Source organism: Macaca mulatta, chromosome 7, assembly GCF_049350105.2.
Source record: "Macaca mulatta isolate MMU2019108-1 chromosome 7, T2T-MMU8v2.0, whole genome shotgun sequence".
In the NCBI taxonomy this organism is placed as follows: Eukaryota; Metazoa; Chordata; class Mammalia; order Primates; family Cercopithecidae; genus Macaca; species Macaca mulatta.
In genome coordinates, this window is record NC_133412.1 from 10,830,364 (window position 1) to 10,853,998 (window position 23,635).

The window sequence follows — 23,635 nt, forward strand, 5'->3', positions numbered from 1 at the left end:
TGTAAGCTCCTTGGGGTTGGGATAGTTTCTTCTTCCTTCACATCTTGTCGTGGCACATAGCAAAACCATCTTTCCCAATGGGGAGCCTAGAAATTTTACTGGCAAGCAATTCTTATTCTACACTTAGTCAGATTTCCAAAGGTTCTTTATTTATAAATATGTCTGTCTATAGAAAGGAAATGGTTTCATCCATTGCAGCCCCTGTCACAAAAATACCAGAAGCATAGTGCTCAGGATGTTACATGCACAGGTATGCAGCATCCATTGATTAGTCCATTGACTGTCCTGAGAGGTAGGGGTCCTAGTCTGTCCTCTTGGCAGCACTGCGAGGAGGCTTTTTGTACAAACATCACTGCCGGTTTGCTAGGATCACATTGATATTCTCTCTTATTTAGACACGGTATTAAACACATCTGTATCCTAAGTGAGTTTATAGTTTCTAAAAGCAACCGCACAGCTTGCAAGAGGTTTACATTTCACTTATGTAACTTATTATTTACATAGAAACTTAAAGGCTTAGATAATAGTATATAAGCCTCCCATCTAGGAAGAGGACATCTTGGCCTTGGTGTCTATGAAAGAAAGTTTTTACTGTTCGATATAAATGCTCCCAAAATTGGCCTTTAAATGTCCCCTGAAATGACCACTCTTATCCGAGGGAGTCACACCGCTTTCTTCTGTAGGGACCTCCAGCCCCTGCCTCATCCAGCAGCCCCAGAACTACTCCTACCCTTCCAGGCACGCTCTGCAGCCTCCAGCTGTCCTCCAGCCGCCTCCCTGCCTCTCACATCCTCCCAAATCCAACATAATTAGCGCTTTTCCCTGTGTTGCTGATTTGTTGGTCCACAATTATGATGTATAAATAGCCCACAAACAAGAACACCAAACAATTTGAACTTCGGCTTCGGTCTGTTTTGAGTGGTAGTTTTTTAACATGATCAGGCTGCAGATGTGAGCTTGGAGAGATGATAGCTGTAGGAAGGAAGAGAAGAGCTTTCTCTGGCTCCTGCTTGAAACTCTGCCTTCCTGAGTAGGCAACGAGGAGGACCGTGGGCTAGGAGACTGGGTGTTTGTAAATTGTATTTTGTTAACAAGCACAATCATAGTGCTAGCATTTAAAACTTCTTAGAATCCTACTCTCAAAATGTGAAGGACCTCTCATGTCACTGGGGAAGATGCTGGGGTCCAGAAAACTTGGGCAACTTGCACCAAGTCATTTTTTTTTATTTTAAATAAATTTTATTTTGTATATTTAAGGTATACAATGTGATGTTATGAAATACATAGAGATAGTGAAAAGGCTACTACAGTGCAGCAAAATAACATATTCATCATCTCACATAGTTACCCGTCTTTGTTTTTGTGGCAAAAATCTCACCAAGTCATTCTTTAGGGTCACTGCATTGTTTTGGGTAGTATTTAAATTTTCCCAGGGCCTAAGATCAGTTTTAACTAAGGGACAGATAAAGAATTTCACTTTTTCTCTTACTGGTTTTGCCTTTCCAGTTGATATTTATTTATATCTTAAGAATATTCTTAACTGGATGATTTTTTTCCCAAATCATTTTGAACCAAGCTCACTTTTCTTTCCCGTGTACCCTGGGCAGTGGTGGTCTCCATGTGGCCTCCTGTTGTGGATTTTATGGGCCAGGAAGGAAGAAAGAAAGAAAAAGAGGATTGTGTCCCATCTGTCCTACTGGGAGTCAAAGCCCTTAAGGAAGAACAGATTCAGCTTCCTCACAGTGTCCTGGGCTGGTGCCCTCGGGCTAAAGCAGGGCTCTCTATTCTGCAGGCTTTGTGCCCATCTGCTGTCTGGGGCTGTCTCAGATTGGCCGCATGAATCTTGGGACAGATGCCAGTACCTTCAAGTTTTATACCATGTGCGGTCTCCAAGAGGGCTTTGAGCCTTTTGCTGTCAACATGAACAGAGATGTTGCTATGTGGTTCAGCAAGCGCCTCCCGACGTTTGTCAACGTGCCAAAGGACCATCCACACATAGAGGTAATGTTACACAATGTGTATGGCCCTGGCAGGTCAGGTGGGCCAAGGCCCGAAGCTCCCCCTAAGTCTCCTGTCAACAGGCAGCTGCTTACCTAAGTCCATGCCCTGGCCACTTACCAGCCACCTCCCCGCTGGCCCTCAGAGCTGCAGTTGCAGGCACCTTAATTGGGGCCGCCCAGTGGCGTCTCACGAGAGACAGCAGCCTTGCACATACAACCCTGCAGATCGACTCTCAACATTTTGGTCCACCGCATTTGCTCTGGATGTTCCTATACTGTATTGTCATAGTAATATAGTATCTGGAGACCTTAAACCTTTTTTTTTTTTTTTTTAAGTTCAGGCTGGGTGTGGTGGCTCACACCTGTAATCCCAGCTTCTTGGGAGGCTGAGGTGGGAGGATCCCTTGAGCCCAAGAGTTCGAGGCTGCAGTGAGCTATGATCACATCACTGCACTGTAGCCTGAGTGACAGAGAGAGACCCTGTCTCTTGAAGCAATTCTTTTATTTAAAAAATTTAGGCCGGGCGCAGTGGCTCACGCCTGTAATCCCAACACTTTGGGAAGCCGAGGCGGGCGAATCACGAGGTCAGCAAATCAAGACCATCCTGGCTAACATGATGAAACCCCATCTCTACTAAAAATACAAAAAATTAGCTGGGTGTGGTGGTGGGCACCTGTAGTCCCGCTACTCGGGAGGCTGAGGCAGGAGAATGGCGTGAACCTGGAAGGCAGAGCTTGCAGTGAGATCGCGCCACTGCACTCCAGCCTGGGCGACAGAGCAAGACTCCGTCTCAAAAAAAAAAAAAATTGAAAAGTTCAGTAGCTATATTCAAGATTATGTGTACTGAACATGTATGTTCTTACCCACCCGTGACTTGATGTCTTGTAGGACCTATTTAATTTTTAGATGGTGTTGCCAAGATTTTAAGCTGACGTGTGATCATTGAGTAATCTATCCCCATCTTCTAGGGGGAGCCTAACTTTGGTTCTGGCCCTACATAGACTTAGACTTGTCTCTGTTTTGGTTCACAGACCATGGTTTTTCCATGGTGGGTGGGGGAAGAGTGTTGATTAAAAAAAAAATGCCAGACAGATCAGGCCCGTTGCAGCTGTAGTCAAGGTAGATTCAATGGTTTGCTTCAACCTCACTGTAAGTTCCTTCACTCATCCTCCCATCTGAATTCAACAAGCATCAACCTTAATGCCCCACTTCTTCCTCAGTTAAATAGTAGAGACTTTTATTTCTCTGATTCCTCCCTAACCATTACTTTAGAAGACTGGCTCTTAAACTTTTGGAGGTCATAAACCCCTAGAGGTCCTCTGCTTAGAAAAATATAAAAACCATACAAATATGAAGTATTCTCATAGGACCCAGGACATGAACAGCTCTCCAGAGAGCAAAGAGAGGCTCAGATTGTAAGAAAGTTATTATTGTAAGCCTCAGTTCATTTCCCCGGTATTCCTGCATTTCCCTCTCCACACACATTGCAAAAATCCATTTCTGACCTTTTCTCCCTCAACTGTGCCCCCTGCAATGCTTGTGCCTAGGAACTGCAGCTTTCTCCAGTATTGGGAGGAGGCTCCAGGAGCCTCAGCCTTCAGATCATAACTGTGGCAGAGATGAGAGCTGGGCTGGGTTGGGAGGGTGCCCTCCTCAGGAGCTGGACATCCTTCCTGAGCATTGGGATTACTTTTGCCCCTTCCCTTAGATGTTCTCATGCCCAGTGACAAGCACAGCCCTTGGGAAGATTATCTTCTTTAGCCACTTGCCCCCTGCCCTAAAAGTTTAGCCTCTGTGGACACTATGCTGTGTCTGCCAGATGCCACCCCACTCTGGTGCATTTATTCTCCACCCTTGGCTTTACAGAGAACCCAGTGAGCATGTTTTTAAATCTCTAATTTCCCTAGCCAGGAGCAGATCTGTTTCTTCCTACAGGACAAGGCCCAAGTAATGATGAGAATCATAGTTTGATTATCACTGGACACAACTTACTTCTGTAGTTCACAGAATGCCTTGCCATGTGCACGTCCACGAGGGAAGAAGGGACTGGGTCGAGGTCAGGCCCTTTGGTATGTCAAGGTAAGGACTCGTCCTGTTTCCAGGTCATGAGGATTGATGGCACCATGGACAGCCCTCCGTGTCTCAAGGTGACCCATAAGACATTTGGCACACAGCATAGCAATGCCGACATGATCTACTGCCGCTTGAGCATGCCTGTCGAGTGCCACTCTTCCTTCAGCCACAGCCCCTGTCTGGACAGTGAAGCTTTCCAGAAAAGGTGAGGGTGAGGCCTCCAGTTCTCAGAGGCACTCGTATCTGCTGTAAAGTGGGCTTTCTGCTTTTTACCCTAACTCAGCACACAAACTCCATAGATAGGGTTCTCTCTGCCTTCAGCCAGGTTAAAAAAAAAAAAAAAAAAAGAGGGAATGTGTGTGCACACATGTGCATACAAGTACACGTGTGTGTTTGTGCCGTGCATAATTAAGGTGCCAATCATGCTAAACAGATGCATCTGGTGGTAAAGTTTCTGCTCTTCTTGAACTCTGGGCCTCTACCTTCCTTGCTGCCCACAACTCCTGTGTTTTGTGAGGGCATAAGAGGGTGCAATTATTTTTGGTGTTGTGTGTAATTAGAAGTTTCTGGAGGCAGATACTGCCTCCTTTGCATAACTATGGGCATTGTCCAACTCTGCAGCTGTGTGATTCATGGGCAATGTGTCTTCTTTCTTCCTGATAAGGAATATATTCCTTGCTGTCTTTCTTTCCCCTGATGTCTATTTTTAATCATTGATGTATGTCTGCTGCCTGGAGCCGTCTTGTTGGGGTTTCCTCTAGAGTTTTGCTTTCTACCAAGCTTTTAAACAAGCACAGCTGCTTGAGAGAATAGGATAACCTATTCAGAGGTATCCCTGCTTATACTATTGCAGTCTTCCATCCTCACTCTCAACTTACCATCTAACTTACCATCTGGGCTGAGGGATAAGAGTTGGGAGTTGCATCCCTGCCTTGTGTTAACAGCTTACAAATGAACAGTCCCAAGACTGGTTGCAATCACTTGTGTCTAGGAAGCAGCCACTTTACTAAACTTGCCTTGATCATTAAAGGTAGATCAGTTGCCTGTCGGAACTGTGGGATTCTCTATACAGCTGAATAACTAAAACATGGATTATCTTTCCCCCAGGAAACAGATGCAAGAAATACTCTCTCATACAACAACAGTAAGTAAATGTGCTCAATTATGGTTTTAATTATTTGATTCTTCGTTGTGCCTGGTAATATGCCCCTTACAGCAAAGATCTGTCTAGAGATCCTCTTTAATTGCCAATTACTCTGTCTTTTAATATCCATCTTGATGCTTCCAGAACACATCTATGGCATTTCTCAAGTGGGGAAAAGAAATACAGTTACTCAGTGCAAAGCAAAAGCTCTACCTGGAGCTCCTAACTGGGCATCATTGGGTTCTTGTTGCCCATTTGCCATCAGGAACCCAACACTGCCTTTCTGACTGAAATGAGCATCAGTGGAGGGCACTCAATTCAATCTTTTGGTTTGCTTTTTTTGTGTAAACTTTTGTGAGTCAGCTCCCCCGTGTGTCTGTGCAGTACTAGGAGTGATGTTAAAAGCAATCAAATGAGAAGAAGAGCAAGAAGCCAACGCAGAAGATGGAAGCTACTTTTGGTCCCTAGACAGTAGTCAGAAAGCACCTCCTGATTTTTCTTTCTTTTGCTCATTCTTCTTTAGCATCTGGCAAAAAAAAAAAAAAAAAAAAGTTTATGGAAGCAATGCATGTGTGTCAACCCTTCTTTAAAGTTATCCAACAATCCTGAATTTGTAGGTTCACCTTCATCAGGAGTAAGATTCTTGCTGCAGTGAATCACACACTTAGTGTGTGTGGGACACTGTGCTTGGCACATTGTCACCTTCCCATTTAATCTCCATTTAATTCATTTAAAATTAATCAAGCCCTGAAATGGATAATATGATGCATAATATTATGCACAGAGAGGACAAATGGTTTGTCCAAAGTCACTTGATGAATACCTGGCAGTGTCAAGATTCAAAGCCAGGTTTGTTTAGCTGACCCTTTTTTTTTCCGGTCAAGAAAATTTGACAGACTACAAGTAAGAGCCACTTCATTAAGAATGAATCTACTCAGTTTCATAAGGAAAATGATGAGGTAGTCACCTGCCTCAGTGCTGTAGCTATTGTTGTAATACAGTGATAACCCCATGAACTGTGTGAGCCCTGCCAAAAACTGCAGTACTTCTCAATACTGCCTGTAGTGGAGTGTGACAGCTACATAAAGCACATTTGGCCATGACATGAACTCTTTGTTAAGCAACCTCTTTCAAGATTTTCCAGAAAAAAGCACTGGACCTCCTTGTAGAAGGAGAAAGTGTAACAGGAACGCTCTGAGCCTTGACCACTCTCTCTCTGAGGGCAGGGACTGTGCCCGCTCTCTCCTGCAGCCCAGATCTGCCCTGGTGCCCAGGGGAGGGTTAGGGCTCTGTGCTGCCATTCTGAGCAGCTGCCACTGCTTCCATCCACAGCATCTCCTGATTTCAGCACCAGCGTCTTCTGGGCAAAGGGTGGTAGATTAGCTTAAGCATTTGCTTTGCCAGATGCTACAGCAAAATAGAAAGGAAAAATTAGGAAGCCAGAATCCCTATTCAGCCTTCCTTCCAGATCTAGCATGTAGTCTACCTCTACTAGTGTGCACTTTTCCAGAAAAAAAAAAAAAAAAAAGGGCCAAGTGAGCTGCTGTGTTATTTCTGCCTCTTGAGCCCCCTCTCCTCAACTGGATGGGGGCCATTGACTCCCATCTGCATTCTCTCCACAGCAGTGCTACTATGCCATCCGCATCTTTGCTGGACAAGATCCATCCTGCGTCTGGGTCGGATGGGTGACTCCAGACTATCACTTGTACAGTGAAAAGTTTGACCTGAATAAAAACTGCACAGTGACTGTCACCCTAGGGGATGAAAGAGGCCGGGTACACGAAAGGTAAGGGGGCTTCCAAGTGGCAGGGTTAGCCATCAGGCTTCTCAGTCCCTCCCCCCAGTCTTTTTCTTCTGTCCCACACCCAAAGAAGGAAACATCTCAGCCTCTCTTAAAAGGAGAGAATGAAGTACAGGCTTCAAATAACAAACCAGTACTATGACAGTGAGAAAAAGTGCTAGTGAAAATAGAGAAGAATTTCATCATGTATATAAACTGTGACCCAGGGATGGAAAATATAGACAGACAATGGGGTACGTGATCTCTCTCCGAGTTTTTTCCAGGACCTCTGGGCAAGTCCCAATTTCTACAACATCAGAACAAGACAGAAAATCTCTGGGTGCTTGAGAGAAGTTGATTCAGAAGAAATAAAAAGATACAGCACATCACACACTAACTGATACACTCAGAATTCCTCCTCCCAAGAGCTTATAATGGTTGAAAGCATAAGGAATCAAAGAGACATTGAGACTTCATGAATAATAACCACCAAATAGAAATTAGGAAACTTTAGAGGCAAGCACATCCTAGGCATACCATACACTCCAACTGGTCTGCTGGTGCTGCCGGAGAAGCGATTGTTGGCCAGATGTGCTCCAGAGGTGACTCAGGAGACCGTGGCTTGTGGTTTCCCTCTGTTCCCCACCTACGTGAGGTACAGGAGCGTCTTTCGCTATACAGCCATATGTAGAGATGTCGTAAGTTGTTTTTCAAGCTGGCCTTTTCTCCCTACAAAGACAGGAACGTCTTGCAACCAGTGCCCTTTAGAGAATATTGGCTCACCAAAGACTAATGGCCAGAGGTGAGTCACAGTCACTGTGTCATGAGGGACCAGCAGCTGGTTAAGAGTGCTGGCTTAGACCGGGCACGGTGGCTCATGCCTGTAATCACAGCACTTTGGGAGGCCAAGGTGGGCAGATCACGAGGTCAGGAGATCGAGACCATCCTGGCCAACATAGTGAAACCCTGTCTCTAGTGAAAATACGAAAATTAGCCGGACGTGGTGGCACATTCCTGTAGTCCCAGCTACTCGGGAGGCTGAGGCAGGAGAATTGGTTGAACCCAGGAGGCGAATGTTGCGGTGAGCCGAGATCGTGCCACTGCACTCCATCCTGGCAACAGAGCAGGACTCTATCTCAAAAAAAAAAAAAAAAAAAAAAAGAATGCTATCTTTAGAATAAACTGCCTGGGTTTGTAGGGGTATAACATTGGACCAGTCACTTAATCTCCTTGGGCCTTGATTTCCTCATCTATAAGATGAGGATAATAGTTTCTGTTATCACGGAGTATTGTGAGGATTAAATAAGTTAATTCATAGAAAAATTCTTAGGACAGTGCCTCAACTCAGGCACTCAATAAATTTCAACTACAGTCGTCCCTTGGTATCTGAGCTAGATTTGCCCCAGCATCTTCCACCTATACCAAAATCCACTCATACTCAATGACCGCAGTCAGCACTGAACCCCGGTATAGGAAAAGTCAGCCTTCCCTATACATGAGTTTTGCACCCTGTGAACACTGTATTTTCAATCCATGTGTGCTTGAAAAAAATTCACCTTAAGTGTACCCATGTATAATGGACCCATGCAATTCAAACCCATGTTTTTCAAGGGTATAATTATTATTCCCATTATTGAATGTCCATCGTTATGAAAGCCAAAATAGATGCTATGAGCAACATCTGGTTTAGATTGGAAAGGAAAGGATTCTAAAGTAATTGACCAATCCAGGCTTTGTTCTTCAGCCAGAAGAAAAGGCAGAAGTGTCCTCCTCATTTGAGTTTGTAATTCCAGTTTGCTGGCTCTACCATACGAGATCGATTACTTGATTTATCTGAGCCTCCGTGGCCGTACTTACTGTGGAATTTAACTAACATTTTAGCACCTAGGAGAAGACATACTATATGGTACACATTCAATAATTCTTACTTCTTTGTCCTACGTAATAAGAAATAAATACAAAATCCGTTTACAGATGCTTTAGGACATTTTGAATTTAGGTCTTTAATATATGACCAAAGCCAACCGCTTCGTATTCCCACAGCTTGAATACATTATTAATTGAATTCCGTATTAGTCATCAGTGTGGCTAGCATCTTAATCACTAAAAAGTAGTACTAACATGGCTGCAGTTATGGAACTCTAATAATGCTATAACTCTTTGAAAGAGGCTATTGGCACTGGCCCCTGCCTGAGGGCATTCACAGGAAGTGAGCATGAGGGCTTTCACAGGAAGTGAGCAGACCCATTGTTGCCCCAAAGGAGAGGACAGGAAATTAATGCATGCTTACCAAGGGGGAAAGTGATAGACTTCTACAGGCAGAAGGAACCTTGGCAAATCCTAATTGAACCCTTGGTTTTTCAAATGAGAACATCATCCCGAGAGGTGAAGCAACTCTCAGAATTGACAGAATCTATTCCAGGACCTACCCACCCTACGGTGCCAGATGTACTGTCTCTGCCCCTGTGTGGCTTTGCCCTCCATGCTGAGGACCACAACAGGAAGCCAGGCTGAGTCACATCACACTGACCCTAAGATGTTTAAAGGGGCTGCTCTTGCATCAGGTATAGCGTCACCCTTTGATTTGAGAAAAGTCATGTCATGTCACTTCGAGGGACCAGGTGCCTGAGCTGACGTACACCAGTGTGGGTTTAGAAGGCGAAAGAATCCGTCGTCTCTTGCCCACGGTGGGGAGCTGTGAGAATCACCTCAGCCACTGCACATCTCCACAGCTCATCTGGGATGTGAAATCCTACAATTAAGGAATCAGGCTTTGGAGCCTTAAGGACTTTTTCATTATTACAGTTTGATTTTAAGTGTAAATACCTGTAATGGAGTTTTGTATTCTGGGGGTTGGTAGACAGAAAGCTAAGCAAGGCACCTAAGTTGATGGTTAGCCAGTAGTGCGGGAGGCAGAACTCCAAGGCACTGGGAAGGACAGGGGCATATAAGTCAAGGTAGTGGCAAGGTGTCAGAGAAAAACGACTTCGTAGGGAGCCCAGGCTGGCCATCCTAAGGAATGTGGGCCTGAGTTTTCAAGTGTTTTACTGCCTTTTGTGCTGATTACCAGACTGGGACTCTGAACCCAGACTTTTGTTTCTGCCTCTTATTCCAAATCCCCGTGTAAGTTTGCCAAAGGTGGTCATTCACCCCGTGCCTCAATTTCCCGTCTCTGTGGTGGGATGCTACCATTCCCTGATCTGTTTCACAAAGGTGTGTTGACGTTGAGTCTGGAAACAGTTCTCTGAACATTGTGCTCTTTGGAAGGAGGTAGCCTGAATAGCTTGCCACACCCCTACACTGAGTGGTTCGTGTCTGAGTAAATGGGGGGTGAAGCTAAATAAACTCATGTAAGAAAAAAAAATTATTTGGGGCTGAACAGAAAGCTTCCTAGGAAAGTTTCTGTAGCCATTTTCATTTCATTCCTCAGTCTTGATTACAAACTGCCCCAGTCCAGATTCTCTGCCTTTTCTTGTCTTGGCTTCTAGTGTGAAACGCAGCAACTGCTACATGGTCTGGGGCGGGGACATAGTGGCCAGTTCCCAGAAATCAAATCGGAGCAACGTGGACCTGGAGATCGGCTGTCTTGTGGATCTGGCAATGGGCATGTTGTCCTTCTCAGCCAATGGAAAAGAACTGGGCACCTGCTACCAGGTAAGGGTGGCTTCTAGGGCCGAAACAGGGCTATCCCAGGCCTGGTGTTTGTGACTGTGTTCCTTGTTCTCGGTACTCAGCATTCCTGTCACAGTGTGTCAAGCTGATGAGCCCGTGTGGGCCATGGGCCACTTAGGACAGCAAATAAACAAAAACAAAGTTACTTCATTGTGTGCAGAGAAAACAGGGCTGGGCAATCACTATGATTGCCATAGTGATTGTTGATCCAATATGCTGGTCATCTTTCTAGAGGTTGAAAAGGCTTTTCCTTGGTGTTAAGCTGTAAAAGGTTTTTCATTTATTTCATAAATATTTCTTGTGCAGCCTTACCTATTACCTGCACTATACAAGATGCAAGATGTAAAGTGTGAACAGAAATACTTCTTACTTTAAGAAACTTCTATACTCAAAATAGAAACCTATAAAAATGGATTAATTTGCCAGGAAGTATCCCTTTTGCAAAAAGGTTATCCACATTCCCTATGACTACCTTACAGGATGCTTTAAAAATACATTTATAGGCCAGGCATGGTGGCTCACACCTGTAATCCCAGCACTTTGGAAGCCCGAAGTGGGGGGATCATGAGGTCAGGAGATTGAGCCCATCCTGGCTAACACAGTGAAACCCTGTCTCTACTAAAAGTGCAAAAACTTTGCCAAGCGTGGTGGCCCATGCCTGTAGTCCCAGCTACTCGGGAGGCTGAGGCAGGGGAATTGCTTGAACCTGGGAAGTGGAGGTTGCAGTGAGCTGAGATCACGCCACTGCACTCCAGCCTGGGCAACAAAGCAAGACTCCCATCTCAAAAAAAAAAAAAAATACATTTATATAAATAATGTGTTTCCTCATTTCCTGGACTGTGAACTTCCATAGAGCTACTCAGGAAAACCACCCATTATACACATGTAGGTTTACTTGTCATTAACCACAAGCAGCCTGATCTCTTCATTCTTGATGGCCAGGCGAGCTTGGGAAACTGCCACAAATCAAATCCTCTTGAAGTTTTGTAATGAAGGTTAGCACACTGAAATATTTGAGAAGTACTTCAGAAAGAAACCTGTCTAACCAAGCAATTCTCAAATTATCTGACACAGAAAAGCACTTTATTAACTTTAAGAACCAGTAATATTCTGTGAACCTAGAGTTCCACAGAGCATACTATGGGAGATGGGAAGTTAAGGAATTAATGTCTGTGTTAAACATTCTTGACTCTCCAGGGTAGAATGGAGAGTCACAAGTATTTGTAGACAGAGAACGCTATACGAGTTCAAAAAAGGAAGAGCTCATTCCATTACAAGCAGTCAGGAACATGTTCATTAAGGAGAAATCTTGATTTTTTTTTTTTAAAGGAAAAAGCATTTGTATAGGTCAGGCGTGGAGGCTCACACTTGTAGTTTCAGTATCTTGGGGAGGCCGAGGCAGACAGATCACTTGAGTTCAGGGGTTTGAGACCAGCCTGGGCAACATGGTGGACCCTCGGCTTTACAAAAACTACAAAAATTAGCTGTGTGTGGTGGCATACACCTGTAGTCCCAGCTACTCAGGAGGCTAAGAGAATCACTTGAATCTGGGGAGGTCAAGGCTGCAGTGAGCCATGGTTGTTCCACTACACTCCAGCCTGAGTGACTGAGTGAGACCCTGTCTTAAAGAATGAATGAATTTTCATGGGTAGAAAGAGAAGAGTGTTGAATACATAGCTCAAGAAGCATTATGGAGGTAGGGAAGCATGAAGTGTGCTTAAGGATCAGTGGACATCGCATAGGGCTCTTACAGTTATTGGTAAGAAATGTATTTGGAAAACTAGGGAGGTATAGATAGGAAATGGGGAGCTATTGAAGGTTTCTGAGCAGAAGAGCGGCATGCAGTATTTAAGGAATCCAGCAGTTTTTCAGGGTCACTGGTTTACCTAACTATAGCAAATTAAAAACATCCTGCTATGATGCACATGGATACAACTCCTGATTCTTAAGTCAGCCTCAGGTTACAGCCTCAAGGCTGAAAAGCCTCTTGGCAGCCAGTTCTCTGGCCTGTGGTTGGAGAGATGAGGTAAGGTAGAGAGGAGACAGAGTAGCCACCTCCCATCTGAAATGTTCATTGACTAAGAACAGATGGAGCAAACCCTTCCTGGGGGCGGGGAACAGCCTGCTGGCACACAGGCCGCCACCTTGTCTCTCCAGCACCTCCTGCAGCACATGACCCTCTCGGCACCTCCTCCTCCTCCTGGGAGAAAGTGGAATCATCACCACTTGGCAGGCTTGCTTCAGCCGCTGGGGCACAACCAACTGTTTCCAGAAAGATGCACTCGCAAAGCCAGGCTTTGAGACAGAAAGTGAAGTATTATTCTTCCAGTACTTTTTCATGATTCTATCTCCTCCACCCCCAAATCCCCTGAGAAGTGTTTTATATACGTTACTGCTGTCCTTCAGAATCCATTAGCTTTTTCCCATTAACTTTAGAAATGAGTGTAACTGAAGGGCCCTCCCTGAGGCTGCAGAGAACGCTAAAGCGTCTCATAACTTTTAAGACTAGCTGATCTTTGGAAGTTCAAAAAAGTTAATTAATTTTTTCACATGGCATTTGCAGCAGCAGTGTCTTGTCTGCTTCAGGAAAGAGCCCGTGATGTTGAAGAGGAGGACACTGTGGCAGCTTTAGCCCACCTTTCACCATCCTCCTGGGTGATACAGGCTGGTCAGTTGTCTTCTTTTGGCTGGGTGCTGGTACCTACCTCCTGGAGAGCCTTCCTCCACCCCGTGCATAGAAATCCTCATGGCCCTGCTCAGCGGTCCCAGTCCTGACTCTTGCCCTAAAGGATGCTGCTACACAGGAGACGGTGTCAGGACTCTGTCCAGAAAGCTGAGAAGCTCACACCCAGCCAGCCCCCTTCTCATTCCAGGCGAGACAGTAACGTGTCCTGCCATGCATCTGGTCCCTGACAGTGGGATCGTTGTTATTCCATAGCTGTAGCCATTTTCATTTTTCAATTATCTCAAGAACAGTCCAGCAATATTTATACACTGGCTTTTAGATTCAGAAAGGACTCGAAACCAAAACAATGAGAGAAGGAGTCTCTCAAACAATGTTTCTAGACCTCCCCATTAAATAGTGATAAGCAGTTTGAACACATTTTTCTGTCCCACTTAATATAATCAGTGGAGAATTTGAGAAAGGAAAATCTACCTTCAAGAGATACTTCTCAGTGATTGCCACTCCAGGCACACCAGTCTGAGACAGAGGCAGCTATGTGATCCGGATTTACAAGAGGCGTTAGCTTTCAATTCAGGCCGGTTCCTATGCCATGACCTTCACACATGATTAGAAAAAGGATGTCCATTATTGTAAGGACGAAACAGATCAGCCAGTGATGAAAAGTGCCTCAGATACAAAAGGGAAAGTGTTGGTGGCACACCACAGCAGTGCTAAATCTGGGCTGGTTGCACAATCCATGGGCATGTAAGTTCCTCATTTAGAAGGTAAGCTCCTTGAGGGTAGAGACCCTCTCCCGTGCTCACTGCCACCTCCCCATGCATGAAACAGTACCTGGCACCTAGTGAATGCTCACCAAGTATGTGTTGCCAGACTGACCCACGGCTGGGAAATCCCCTTGTAGGCGTTTTTTTATTGCTTCCTGAGAAGTGACCACAAAATTTAGCAACTTCAAACAACACACATTATTTCAGGGTTCTGCAGGCTTGACTGGGTGCTCAGGTTCTCAGAAGGCCAAAGTGTGCCCTGGGCCTGAACCAGGCTAGTCTGGAGGCTCGAAGATGATTCCACTTCTGAGCTCATTCAAGGTATTGGCAGTTCTTTGAGGTTATGGGTCTTAGGTCATAGATTCTGAGGCCCCTGTTTCCTTGCTGGCTATCAGCCAGGGCCACTCTCAGCTCCCAGTGGATACCCACATTCCTTTACATGTGGCCCCCTCCATTTCAAAGCCCACAAGGATACATTCGGTTTTTCTCTGATTTTGCCTTCTTCCTCCAGCAGGAAAATTCCTGCTTTTAGAAGACTCGTGCAATTTGAAAAGGCCAACAAGGTCTCCCTGTCTTGAGGGCAATTGGTTAGTACAATTGCATTACATCTGCAGAATGCCTTTTGCCACACAACATAGCATGATCATAAGAGTAAAACCAGGGGTCCCAGAGGGCCTTGTAGAATCCTGCTTACCACACCACCAATTGCCCATTTTTATCCTCATTACGCCCTCATGAGCCCACACTTGCGTTTCTTCTTCTTTTAGTGACTGAAGAGAAATATCCTTTATTTATCATGTGGGAGTGCACTCTGCCTGGTGGAAAATAAACCTATCCCAGGGCATCCTACATGCTCTCAAAGCACCTACTTTCTGCAGGGAGGGTTGAGGAGAGCCCTGGAGTTTGGGTGGTTTATGAAGTTTTCAGGAACCTGTCCTGAGGGACCTGAAAATAAAACTCCCTCTTCAAGATATGGCTCCCTATACTGGTGTGACTTAGCTCAGCCAAGGAAGCCTTCGACTGAATGCATTTCTCTCTCCCTGTTTGCACACATGGGCTTCCTGCTGGTTCAGATGAAGTTTTCTCAGCCACAGGAGCTCTGCTCCCTTCAGTTTGCAGTGACTTGAGGGCCACAAGTTGTTCTAGATGTCACATAGTGGACATTTGAGAAATCTGGGAGCCAGCCCAGGGACGACTCCTGCCTTATAGCTAAAGTCAGAACAACATCAGATCATAATTTCCTATTCATGTCTCATTACCGTGAACTCAGGGTCTGGCACAAAGCAAGTATATAATAGATACTACATAATTATCTGTTGACTGTCCTTAACAAGGCTTATTTCAGGCACAGCCAGACAGTACTAGCAGTCTACTCCAACATTTTGGTTTTATTGGCACTTATCTCTTCATATCATCCATGGAACATCCAGTATAAACCAAATATTTTTACCTGAAATGTGAGGCCACTTTTGTGTACTAGAAGGACCATGTACTGGGTGAAAGTCTGGGGTTTAACCAGTCCTGCCTGTTTCATCATGAACAAATGATAGCACTAAATCATGCAGTGTTCTAAGTCACAGCCATAAAATTGTGTGGTTTTGTAAATCTCATGTCTAAATGCATTGAGGAAGTTCATTATTTAAAGAAAGCTTATGACAATTGCTTTGACAAAAAGAAAACTCACTGTACTCATTCTCTGTTGTCACAGTACAAATTACTACAAATTTAGCGGCTTAAAATAACATACATTGATTATCCCATGATTTCTGTGGATCAGTAGTCTGGCCACAGCGTAGCTGGGTCCTCAGTCCCAGGGTCTCACAAGGATCCAGTTAAGGTGTCAGCCAGGCTGCGTTCTTTTCTAGAGCTCAGTATCCTGTTCCATGCTTATGTGCTTGTTGGCAGAATTCAGTTGCTTGCATTTGTAGAGCTGAGGTCCTGTTTTCATGCTGGCTGCATCCAGGGGCCACTCTCCCTACCTTCCACCCCCAAGAATTCCTTGTTCCGTGGCTCTCTCATAAGCCTTTTAACAGTATAGCTGCTCACATTTCCAAGGTCATCTGGAGAAGCTGTCTCTCCAATCCACCAAGATGAAGTTTTAAATAAAATAGTCTAGGAAGTGACAGGCCCTTCACCTTTGCCATTCTATTTGCTGAAAGCGCGACCCAAGTTCTAGGGGAATGATGACTCATCGGGGTCACCTTAGAGTATGTCCAGCACACCTGCCATCCCCTCATTTGTAGATGGGAGAGTTGTAAGAATTTTCTAACGGCTACGTTTGCTTCAACCTAAAAGGTTCCAATTGGTGGAATTAAAGTCCCAGTGTGTGAGGAGACTTTATGTCGCCTTCCATCGTCCTCCAGTGACTCTCCCTTGAAAATACTTTAGTAGTAGAGAATTCAGAGGCTGCTCCTCCATCAAAGGGAGCAAATAGTATCTGGAGCTCCTGATGTGGTACATTGATAAATCGAATGCTTCATCCAAGTGGCAGCTGGAGCACAATCGGTGCATCCCAGACCCTTCAGCATGAGAACTGGAATGCTGGAGAGTAAGAAGAGGGTGGAGAGGGTGGAGATGAGTCCAGGGGAACCCCGGGAGAGTGAGACATTTGGGAGGGAGACAGTGTCCTTTTGTTATTCCAGTGAGGGACCTTGCAGTCTTTGCCTGTAGAGCAGTGTTTCTCAATCGGGGGTGCTTTTGCCCTTCACAGAACATTTGGCAATGTTGGGAACCTTGTTGGTTGTCATGATGGTGGTGGGGCAGAGAGCGCTGCTGATGGGCAGTGGGCAGACGGCAGGGATGCTGCCAACATCCTACAGTGCACGGGATGGCTCCCGCCACAAAGAGCTACCTGGCCTGAAATGTCGGCAGTGCCAAGGTTGGGAAACCCTACCATGGAATCTCCCTGGGCTTGCTTGACTAATGTCGATTGCCTGAGTCACCACCCTATCCCGGTTATCATCTCCTGTGGGCAGGTGTGGAGAATGATGGTTCTACCCATGTGCCGCGTGTCTCTGGGCTCGATGAAGAGCAGGCACGTCACATTGTTCAGTGACCAACAGCAGGTATGCCTTTGGTGGGGAGTTAGCTTCACACCTACCCATCCTGCTGTGCACTGGAGGAAGCTACTGGCTACAGGTATCTGAGAGAAAAAGTGAAAGGACCTGAGATTATTCCGCCCCAAGTAGAGTGTTTAAGGTGTGGAATTGTGACGATCTCTGCTGGTTGACACCCAGTCTCCATGAATTTCTGAGCAGTGGAGAATGACCAGACAGCTAGCCGTCATTGGAATGAGATTGTTGACCAAAACACTCAGTGGGTGAGCCGGCTGTGATGTTTGCCCAGCTCCGGGCAAAGCTTTCGATTTGTTTTGATTTCCAGGTGGAGCCCAACACCAAAGTGTTTCCAGCAGTCTTCCTGCAGCCTACAAGTACTTCCTTGTTTCAGTTCGAACTTGGAAAGCTGAAGGTATTTATTTGTCCTCTCATCTAATGGCCATGACAAGAGAAAGCAGAACTAACCATTGGGGGAAAATCCCAGGCCTCAGAAGACAGGAGAAGCCCGCTCACTTCCCATAAGTCCCCAATCCCCGGGCCCTGCCCTTTCCTGTGGAATTCAGATGATAGAATATGCATTCTTATCTTCCCCTTTTCCCGCCTCTTTTGGGTGCTGAAAGAATCAATTAACGCTCATATAACCCATTATCTGAAGTGCTAATTAATGCTAGTAAAGCCCTTAGAGGTCCCTGGATACATCTGTCCCTCTTTAACTGACCATAGTGGTTAAAATGTCTGGGTGCGTCATCCAGCAACTGTGTGTTTCTTTTCCAATGCCTTTCCCACGTGCCCCAGAATGCAATGCCCCTGTCGGCGGCCATATTCAAGAGTGAAGAGAAGAACCCAGTCCCACAGTGTCCACCTCGGCTGGACGTCCAAACCATCCAGCCCGTGCTCTGGAGCCGCATGCCCAACAGCTTCCTGAAGGTGGAGAGCGAGCGTGTGAGCGAGCGCCACGGCTGGGTGGTGCAGTGCCTGGAGCCCCTGCAGATGATGGCGCTCCACATCCCCGAGGAGAACAGGTACCAGAGGGGCCCGCGAAGGAAGGGGCAGGCCTGGGGGCAGGTGAGGCAGAGCCAGGCAAGCCCAGAAGGGAACCAGGAGCATCTGTATTGGATCCTGCTTAGTCCCAGTATGACTTGATTTCCCCAGTGCCTCAGTTTCTATTCCTTCCCACTTTCATTACTCAGAAACAGCAGGAAACACACTACGAGGTGCTGCCACAGGACCTTTGTTGCAGCTCCTAGTGCCTGGGATCAAGGAACAGCGCCATGCCTTTAATTAAAAACCAGTTTACATTGAAATATGCATCTTTTATGACAGGAAGGGCAAGAACGAGGCATCCTAGCTTGACTTAGAGAATCAGGAACCAGGTTCCTGGTCCCCCCTTTCTAAGAGGTGCTGTTCATTACGGCTGTGGTTCAGTCCCATTGCTCTCTCTCTCTCTGCTTTCTGGCTATGTGGCCTTGGGTACATTACTTGTGGGCTCTGAACGTTGCTCTCTTCATCTACACAGTGAGAGAAATGCCCGCCCAAAGGGTTTCTGGGAGGAAAGAAATGAGACTGTATAGGTATAATCTGGTACAGTTTCTGTACGTAGTAAGGAATAAATGTTATAGTTATTGCTGTTGCTTGACCTCTTTGAATAAAAAAGCAGCGTAATGGGAAAGGGTGGAGGTATTTGACACCTGCATAGGTCCCATTTAGATGTCCCACTGGGTCACGGGCAGCAGGGCAGGCCACGGCAGGAAAGGGGCAGAAAAGACCAGGAGCCCAGCCAAGTCAGTCAATTCTGCAGGGTCTTCAAATCCATGATGAGGCATCAGACTAAATGGAAAATCTAAGCGGAGATTAGAGCCCAGGCCCTGGACCCACACAGACGAGGAAGCTCTAAATCAAGGAGAAAGCCAGCTGGATTATGTTAACTGGTTTTAGGTTGGAAGGTGTTTCCTCTCGGGACAAGAGTGCAGGTGTGATTGTTTTCTGGTTGTTGGAGGAACACCCCATGGATAGTGATAGACTGGACATACAAATGATCCAGATGAGTGGTCCCCAGCCTTTTTGGCACCAGGGACTGGTTTCATGGAAGACAGTTTTTCCACAGACAGTGGTGTGTGAGACTGGGGGAGGGGGCAGTGGGGATGGTTTCGGGATGAAACTGTTCCGCCTCAGACCATCAGGCAGTAGATTCTTATAAGGAGCATGCAGCCTAGATCTCTCACATGCACGGTTCACAATAGGGTTTACGCTCCTATGAGAATCTATTGCCGGTCCCAGTCCATGGCCCCGGGACTGGGAACCCCTGATGTAGATGGTAGACTGACCGAAAGCATAATCTACATTTTCTGAGGAGATTTTACACAGGGAAATGCAAGATCTGCTTGATCCTACAAGTAAGATGACCAAGTCATCACTCTCATATATGTGAATGTTTTGTTTGGGAATTTTGGATTTTTTCCTAATAATGAGGACTTTCACAGTTGGTAAACCAGCGTCTTGCAGGCTTTTGAGAGTCTTATAGTTAAATGTGGTGGAGTATTAGGAACTGGAATATGGACCAGAGCTGAGAGAGGCATGATAAGCCATATGAGAAACTGTGGCAGAGACCCCTCCATCCTTCCACCCACTCTGCCTCCTTTGGGCTGGGTGAAATCGCTGGATTCTGGTGGGTTCTTCTCCCCTTGGTGTGGCTGATTGCTCGTCCTGTCCTCAGGTGTGTGGATATCCTGGAGCTCTGTGAGCAGGAGGACCTGATGCGGTTCCATTACCACACGCTGAGGCTCTACAGCGCGGTGTGCGCCCTGGGAAACAGCCGTGTGGCCTACGCCTTGTGCAGCCACGTGGACCTCTCCCAGCTCTTCTATGCCATTGACAACAAGTACCTCCCCGGCCTCCTTCGAGCTGGCTTCTATGACCTGCTCATCAGCATCCACCTGGCCAACGCCAAGGAGAGGAAGCTGATGATGAAGAACGAGTACATCATCCCCATTACCAGCACCACCAGGAACATCCGCCTCTTCCCGGACGAGTCCAAGAGGCATGGACTGCCTGGGGTGGGCCTGAGAACATGTCTCAAGCCCGGGTTCAGGTTCTCCACCCCTTGCTTTGTCGCGACTGGTGAGGAGCACCAAAAACAGAGCCCTGAGATTCCCTTGGAGAGTCTCAGGACGAAGGCTCTGAGTATGCTGACAGAGGCGGTGCAGTGCAGCGGGGCCCACATCCGAGACCCCGTAGGGGGGTCTGTGGAGTTCCAGTTTGTGCCTGTGCTGAAACTCATTGGAACCCTGCTGGTCATGGGCGTGTTTGATGATGACGATGTTCGGCAGATCCTCCTCCTGATTGATCCCTCTGTGTTTGGGGAGCATAGCGCAGACACAGAGGAGGGAACAGAAAAGGAGGAGGTGACCCAGGTGGAGGAGAAGGCTGTGGAGGCTGGGGAGAAGGCCGGCAAGGAGGCTCCTGTCAAAGGCTTGTTGCAGACTCGATTACCCGAGTCCGTCAAGCTGCAGGTAAGCTGCAGGTGGTTAAGTGGAGGCAGGTTAATAGATCTTCTGCTTTGATAAAAATATCAGGAACACACTGAGGGTTAAAGGAGATGAGGTATGTCAAGTGCTCGGCATAGTGACTGGCCAAGAGTGCTTGATGATTATGGTGCTTGGTGTTGAATATGTTCTAACAGTGATAAGCTTAGTAATAATAACAATCCAAAACAACTCATCCCAGAAAAATAGTGCAAAAAACAGTGGAAGATGAAGACAAGGACAAACATCTCTACTTTCCATCCTCCAGGACTGGAAAATTTCAGGAAGGGAGGCAGCACTCACATGCATGATCTGGAGCTGGTTTTTCTACTGAGCTTCCTGGGAAATACTTTCTTAGAAATAGCATTTTCTCTCTCCACAGGCAGATTTCCTCTGTCTTTAGTGAGCTGTTTTCGGTTACTGCCTTCACCTTAATGGTGAAGATTTGAGTAACAGTTCTATGACCTCTGTGTGGCAATTTACTTTAATTGTCTAAGTCTCAGTGCTACTGTCTGTAAAATGGGGATGCCAGCAGCCTCACCAATGTACACGAAGTGTTATATGCATAATACTTTCACTGCAGATGTGTGAGCTCCTCAGCTATCTCTGCGACTGTGAGCTGCAGCACCGAGTGGAGGCCATTGTGGCATTTGGTGACATTTATGTCTCCAAGCTGCAGGCAAATCAGAAGTTCCGCTACAATGAGCTCATGCAGGCCCTGAACATGTCTGCGGCCTTGACTGCCCGGAAGACCAAGGAGTTCCGCTCACCCCCACAGGAGCAGGTGAGGGTCCCATCCGGAGCTTCCATCCAGTTCCTATGCAAGAACTTGAGACCTATGGAACAGGGCACACGAAACGTCTATGGTTTCTGGGGCAGCCTCCAGAGCTATGGAAGATGAAAAGACCCACTGCAATAGCAGGAGACAGGCCTAGTCCTGAAAGCTAAGGAATATGTGCCAATTCTCTTGGGTGGGAAAAAATACCCCTTTCTAAACTGCACATGCGGCAGGGCTTCCTCTCTCCTTTCACCCTCTCCAATGCCTCCATTACTGATTCAAAGACCAGACCACTGTTGGGATTCAGTTGTCTCCTCAGCAAGGATACACCACTCACAAGGATTTCTGCCAACCCTTCCAGAAGTCACTACCTGTCCATCAGACACCAACAGAATAGGGTCAACCTGCCCCTACTTATGAGAGTTGGCCCCCAGTCTTCTTCGTCCAATGTGTCTAAACCCCCTCGCCAGTGGCACGACTCTCTCACAAAGCCTCCCCAGCTCCACGGAGCCTGGAGAAGGGGACTGAGCGAGTGAGTCACCTTTGTGATTTGTTGTATTCATTCTTCACAGTACCCACCTTGGGGTTAGCCTTACCCCAGTGGGAAGGGCTTCTTTAAGAAGAGTCGAGATCCTGGTGAGAAATTTCTAAATGAGGAAGGCACATCTGTAGAATAAGAGTTTCCATTTTCCCTACTGCTCAGCAGCTCACTTAGACCCTGTGGGCGGGTTGGCCACTGCTCCCTAAGTGTTCAAAAGAAAAGATAAATCTTTCAGTGAAGAAAGTAGTTTTTGTTTTGAAATCAGATCTTTGGATTATGTATATACATATACATATATATGTATACATCCTGGGAGGGAGATGCAAAATGTAGGTAATTTTTGCATCTCCTTCCCAGGGTTCTTGCAAGGATCCCATGAGATAATTCATTTAGATTGCTTTGCATGACGCCTGTCACAGAGTGAGCATTCTGTAAGTACTAAGCGAGCTACTGTTAGTTTTATTGTTGGAGATACTTGCAGTTGCTTCATCCCAGGCTCTGTGACCTTCCATCAGTGACCCAGTGAGTGGAGCTCACACATGTTTTCTGGCATGTCTTTCTCCCAGCCAAGCCTGGGGTTACCCACCCAGTACTGTCCTCATGGATGTAGCTGCTCATGGTTCTGGCTCGTGGGAAGGACAATGTTTGCTGACATCCTTCCTTTCCCCATTCTGTCTCCATACCTTCTACCGTCTCTTGGGCTGCCATTTAGATCCACTGCCAGTCTAAAAACAGCTTGACAACATTTGTAAAGCCTTCAAGAGTAATTCCTGACAAAACAGCATACCCGTGCATTTGGCACAGTGCAAATAATCTTTTCCAGTCAATCCAAAAGACTTTCTCATTTTACATCTAGCAAAGGGATGATGAGTATGTACCCTCCTTTAGTATTCTAAACAATCCTCTGATCAATCTCTTCAGACTCATTTCAAAGTCTGTAACTCAAGAAATTCTTCACTAATGTATCAGACCAGTGATTCTTGAGCAAGCATCAGAATCATTTAAAAGGCTTAATAAAACACAGTTTGCTTGGTTTCACCCCTAGGGTTTCTTCTTTGAGACAGAGTCTTGCTCTGTCATGCAGGCTGGGGTGCAGTGGCATGGTCTCAGCTTACTGCAACCTCTGCTTCCCAGGTTCAAGTGATTCTCATGCCTCCGCCTCCCAAGTAGCTGGGACTACAGGCATGTGCCACCATGACAGCTAATTTTTGTATTTTTAGTAGAGATGGGGTTTTCCCATGTTGGGCAGGCTGGTCTCGAACTCCTGACCTCAAGTGATCCACCTGCCTCAGCTTCCCAAAGTGCTGGGATGACAGGCGTGAGCCACCATGCCCGGGCCTCACTTCTAGGGTTTCTAATACGATGGGTCTAGGGTGAGGCCCAAGCATTTGCATTTTTAGCAAGTTTTCAGGTAATGCTGATACTGCTGGTCTGGGAATAAAAATGAAAGGAGGGGCACTTACCGCTATGAGATTCAGCTGTCCTCCTGCCATCCCCCCCAGAGTATTCACTTCTACAAGGCACCTACCTGTGGAGTTACCAATATCAGGAAGATTTAATGTCATCAAAGGATGTGGTGGATTTAGGTCAATTTCAGAGAATAGTCATGCAAAATCACTT

At 46.2% G+C, this 23,635-nt stretch overlaps 1 protein-coding gene across 1 annotated transcript in view; it reads left to right on the plus strand.

The window, feature by feature from the left end:
- RYR3 (ryanodine receptor 3) overlaps positions 1 to 23,635 on the plus strand; it is a 566,953-nt gene that overhangs the window by 344,388 nt on the left and 198,930 nt on the right. Inside the window, exons 28-36 of the mRNA XM_028850703.2 lie at positions 1,793 to 2,001; positions 4,103 to 4,278; positions 5,181 to 5,217; positions 6,840 to 7,003; positions 10,486 to 10,651; positions 17,501 to 17,587; positions 17,971 to 18,197; positions 19,889 to 20,684; positions 21,280 to 21,480. Coding sequence (XP_028706536.2) covers positions 1,793 to 2,001; positions 4,103 to 4,278; positions 5,181 to 5,217; positions 6,840 to 7,003; positions 10,486 to 10,651; positions 17,501 to 17,587; positions 17,971 to 18,197; positions 19,889 to 20,684; positions 21,280 to 21,480 — 2,063 coding nt within the window. The remainder of the gene's footprint in view (positions 1 to 1,792; positions 2,002 to 4,102; positions 4,279 to 5,180; positions 5,218 to 6,839; positions 7,004 to 10,485; positions 10,652 to 17,500; positions 17,588 to 17,970; positions 18,198 to 19,888; positions 20,685 to 21,279; positions 21,481 to 23,635) is intronic.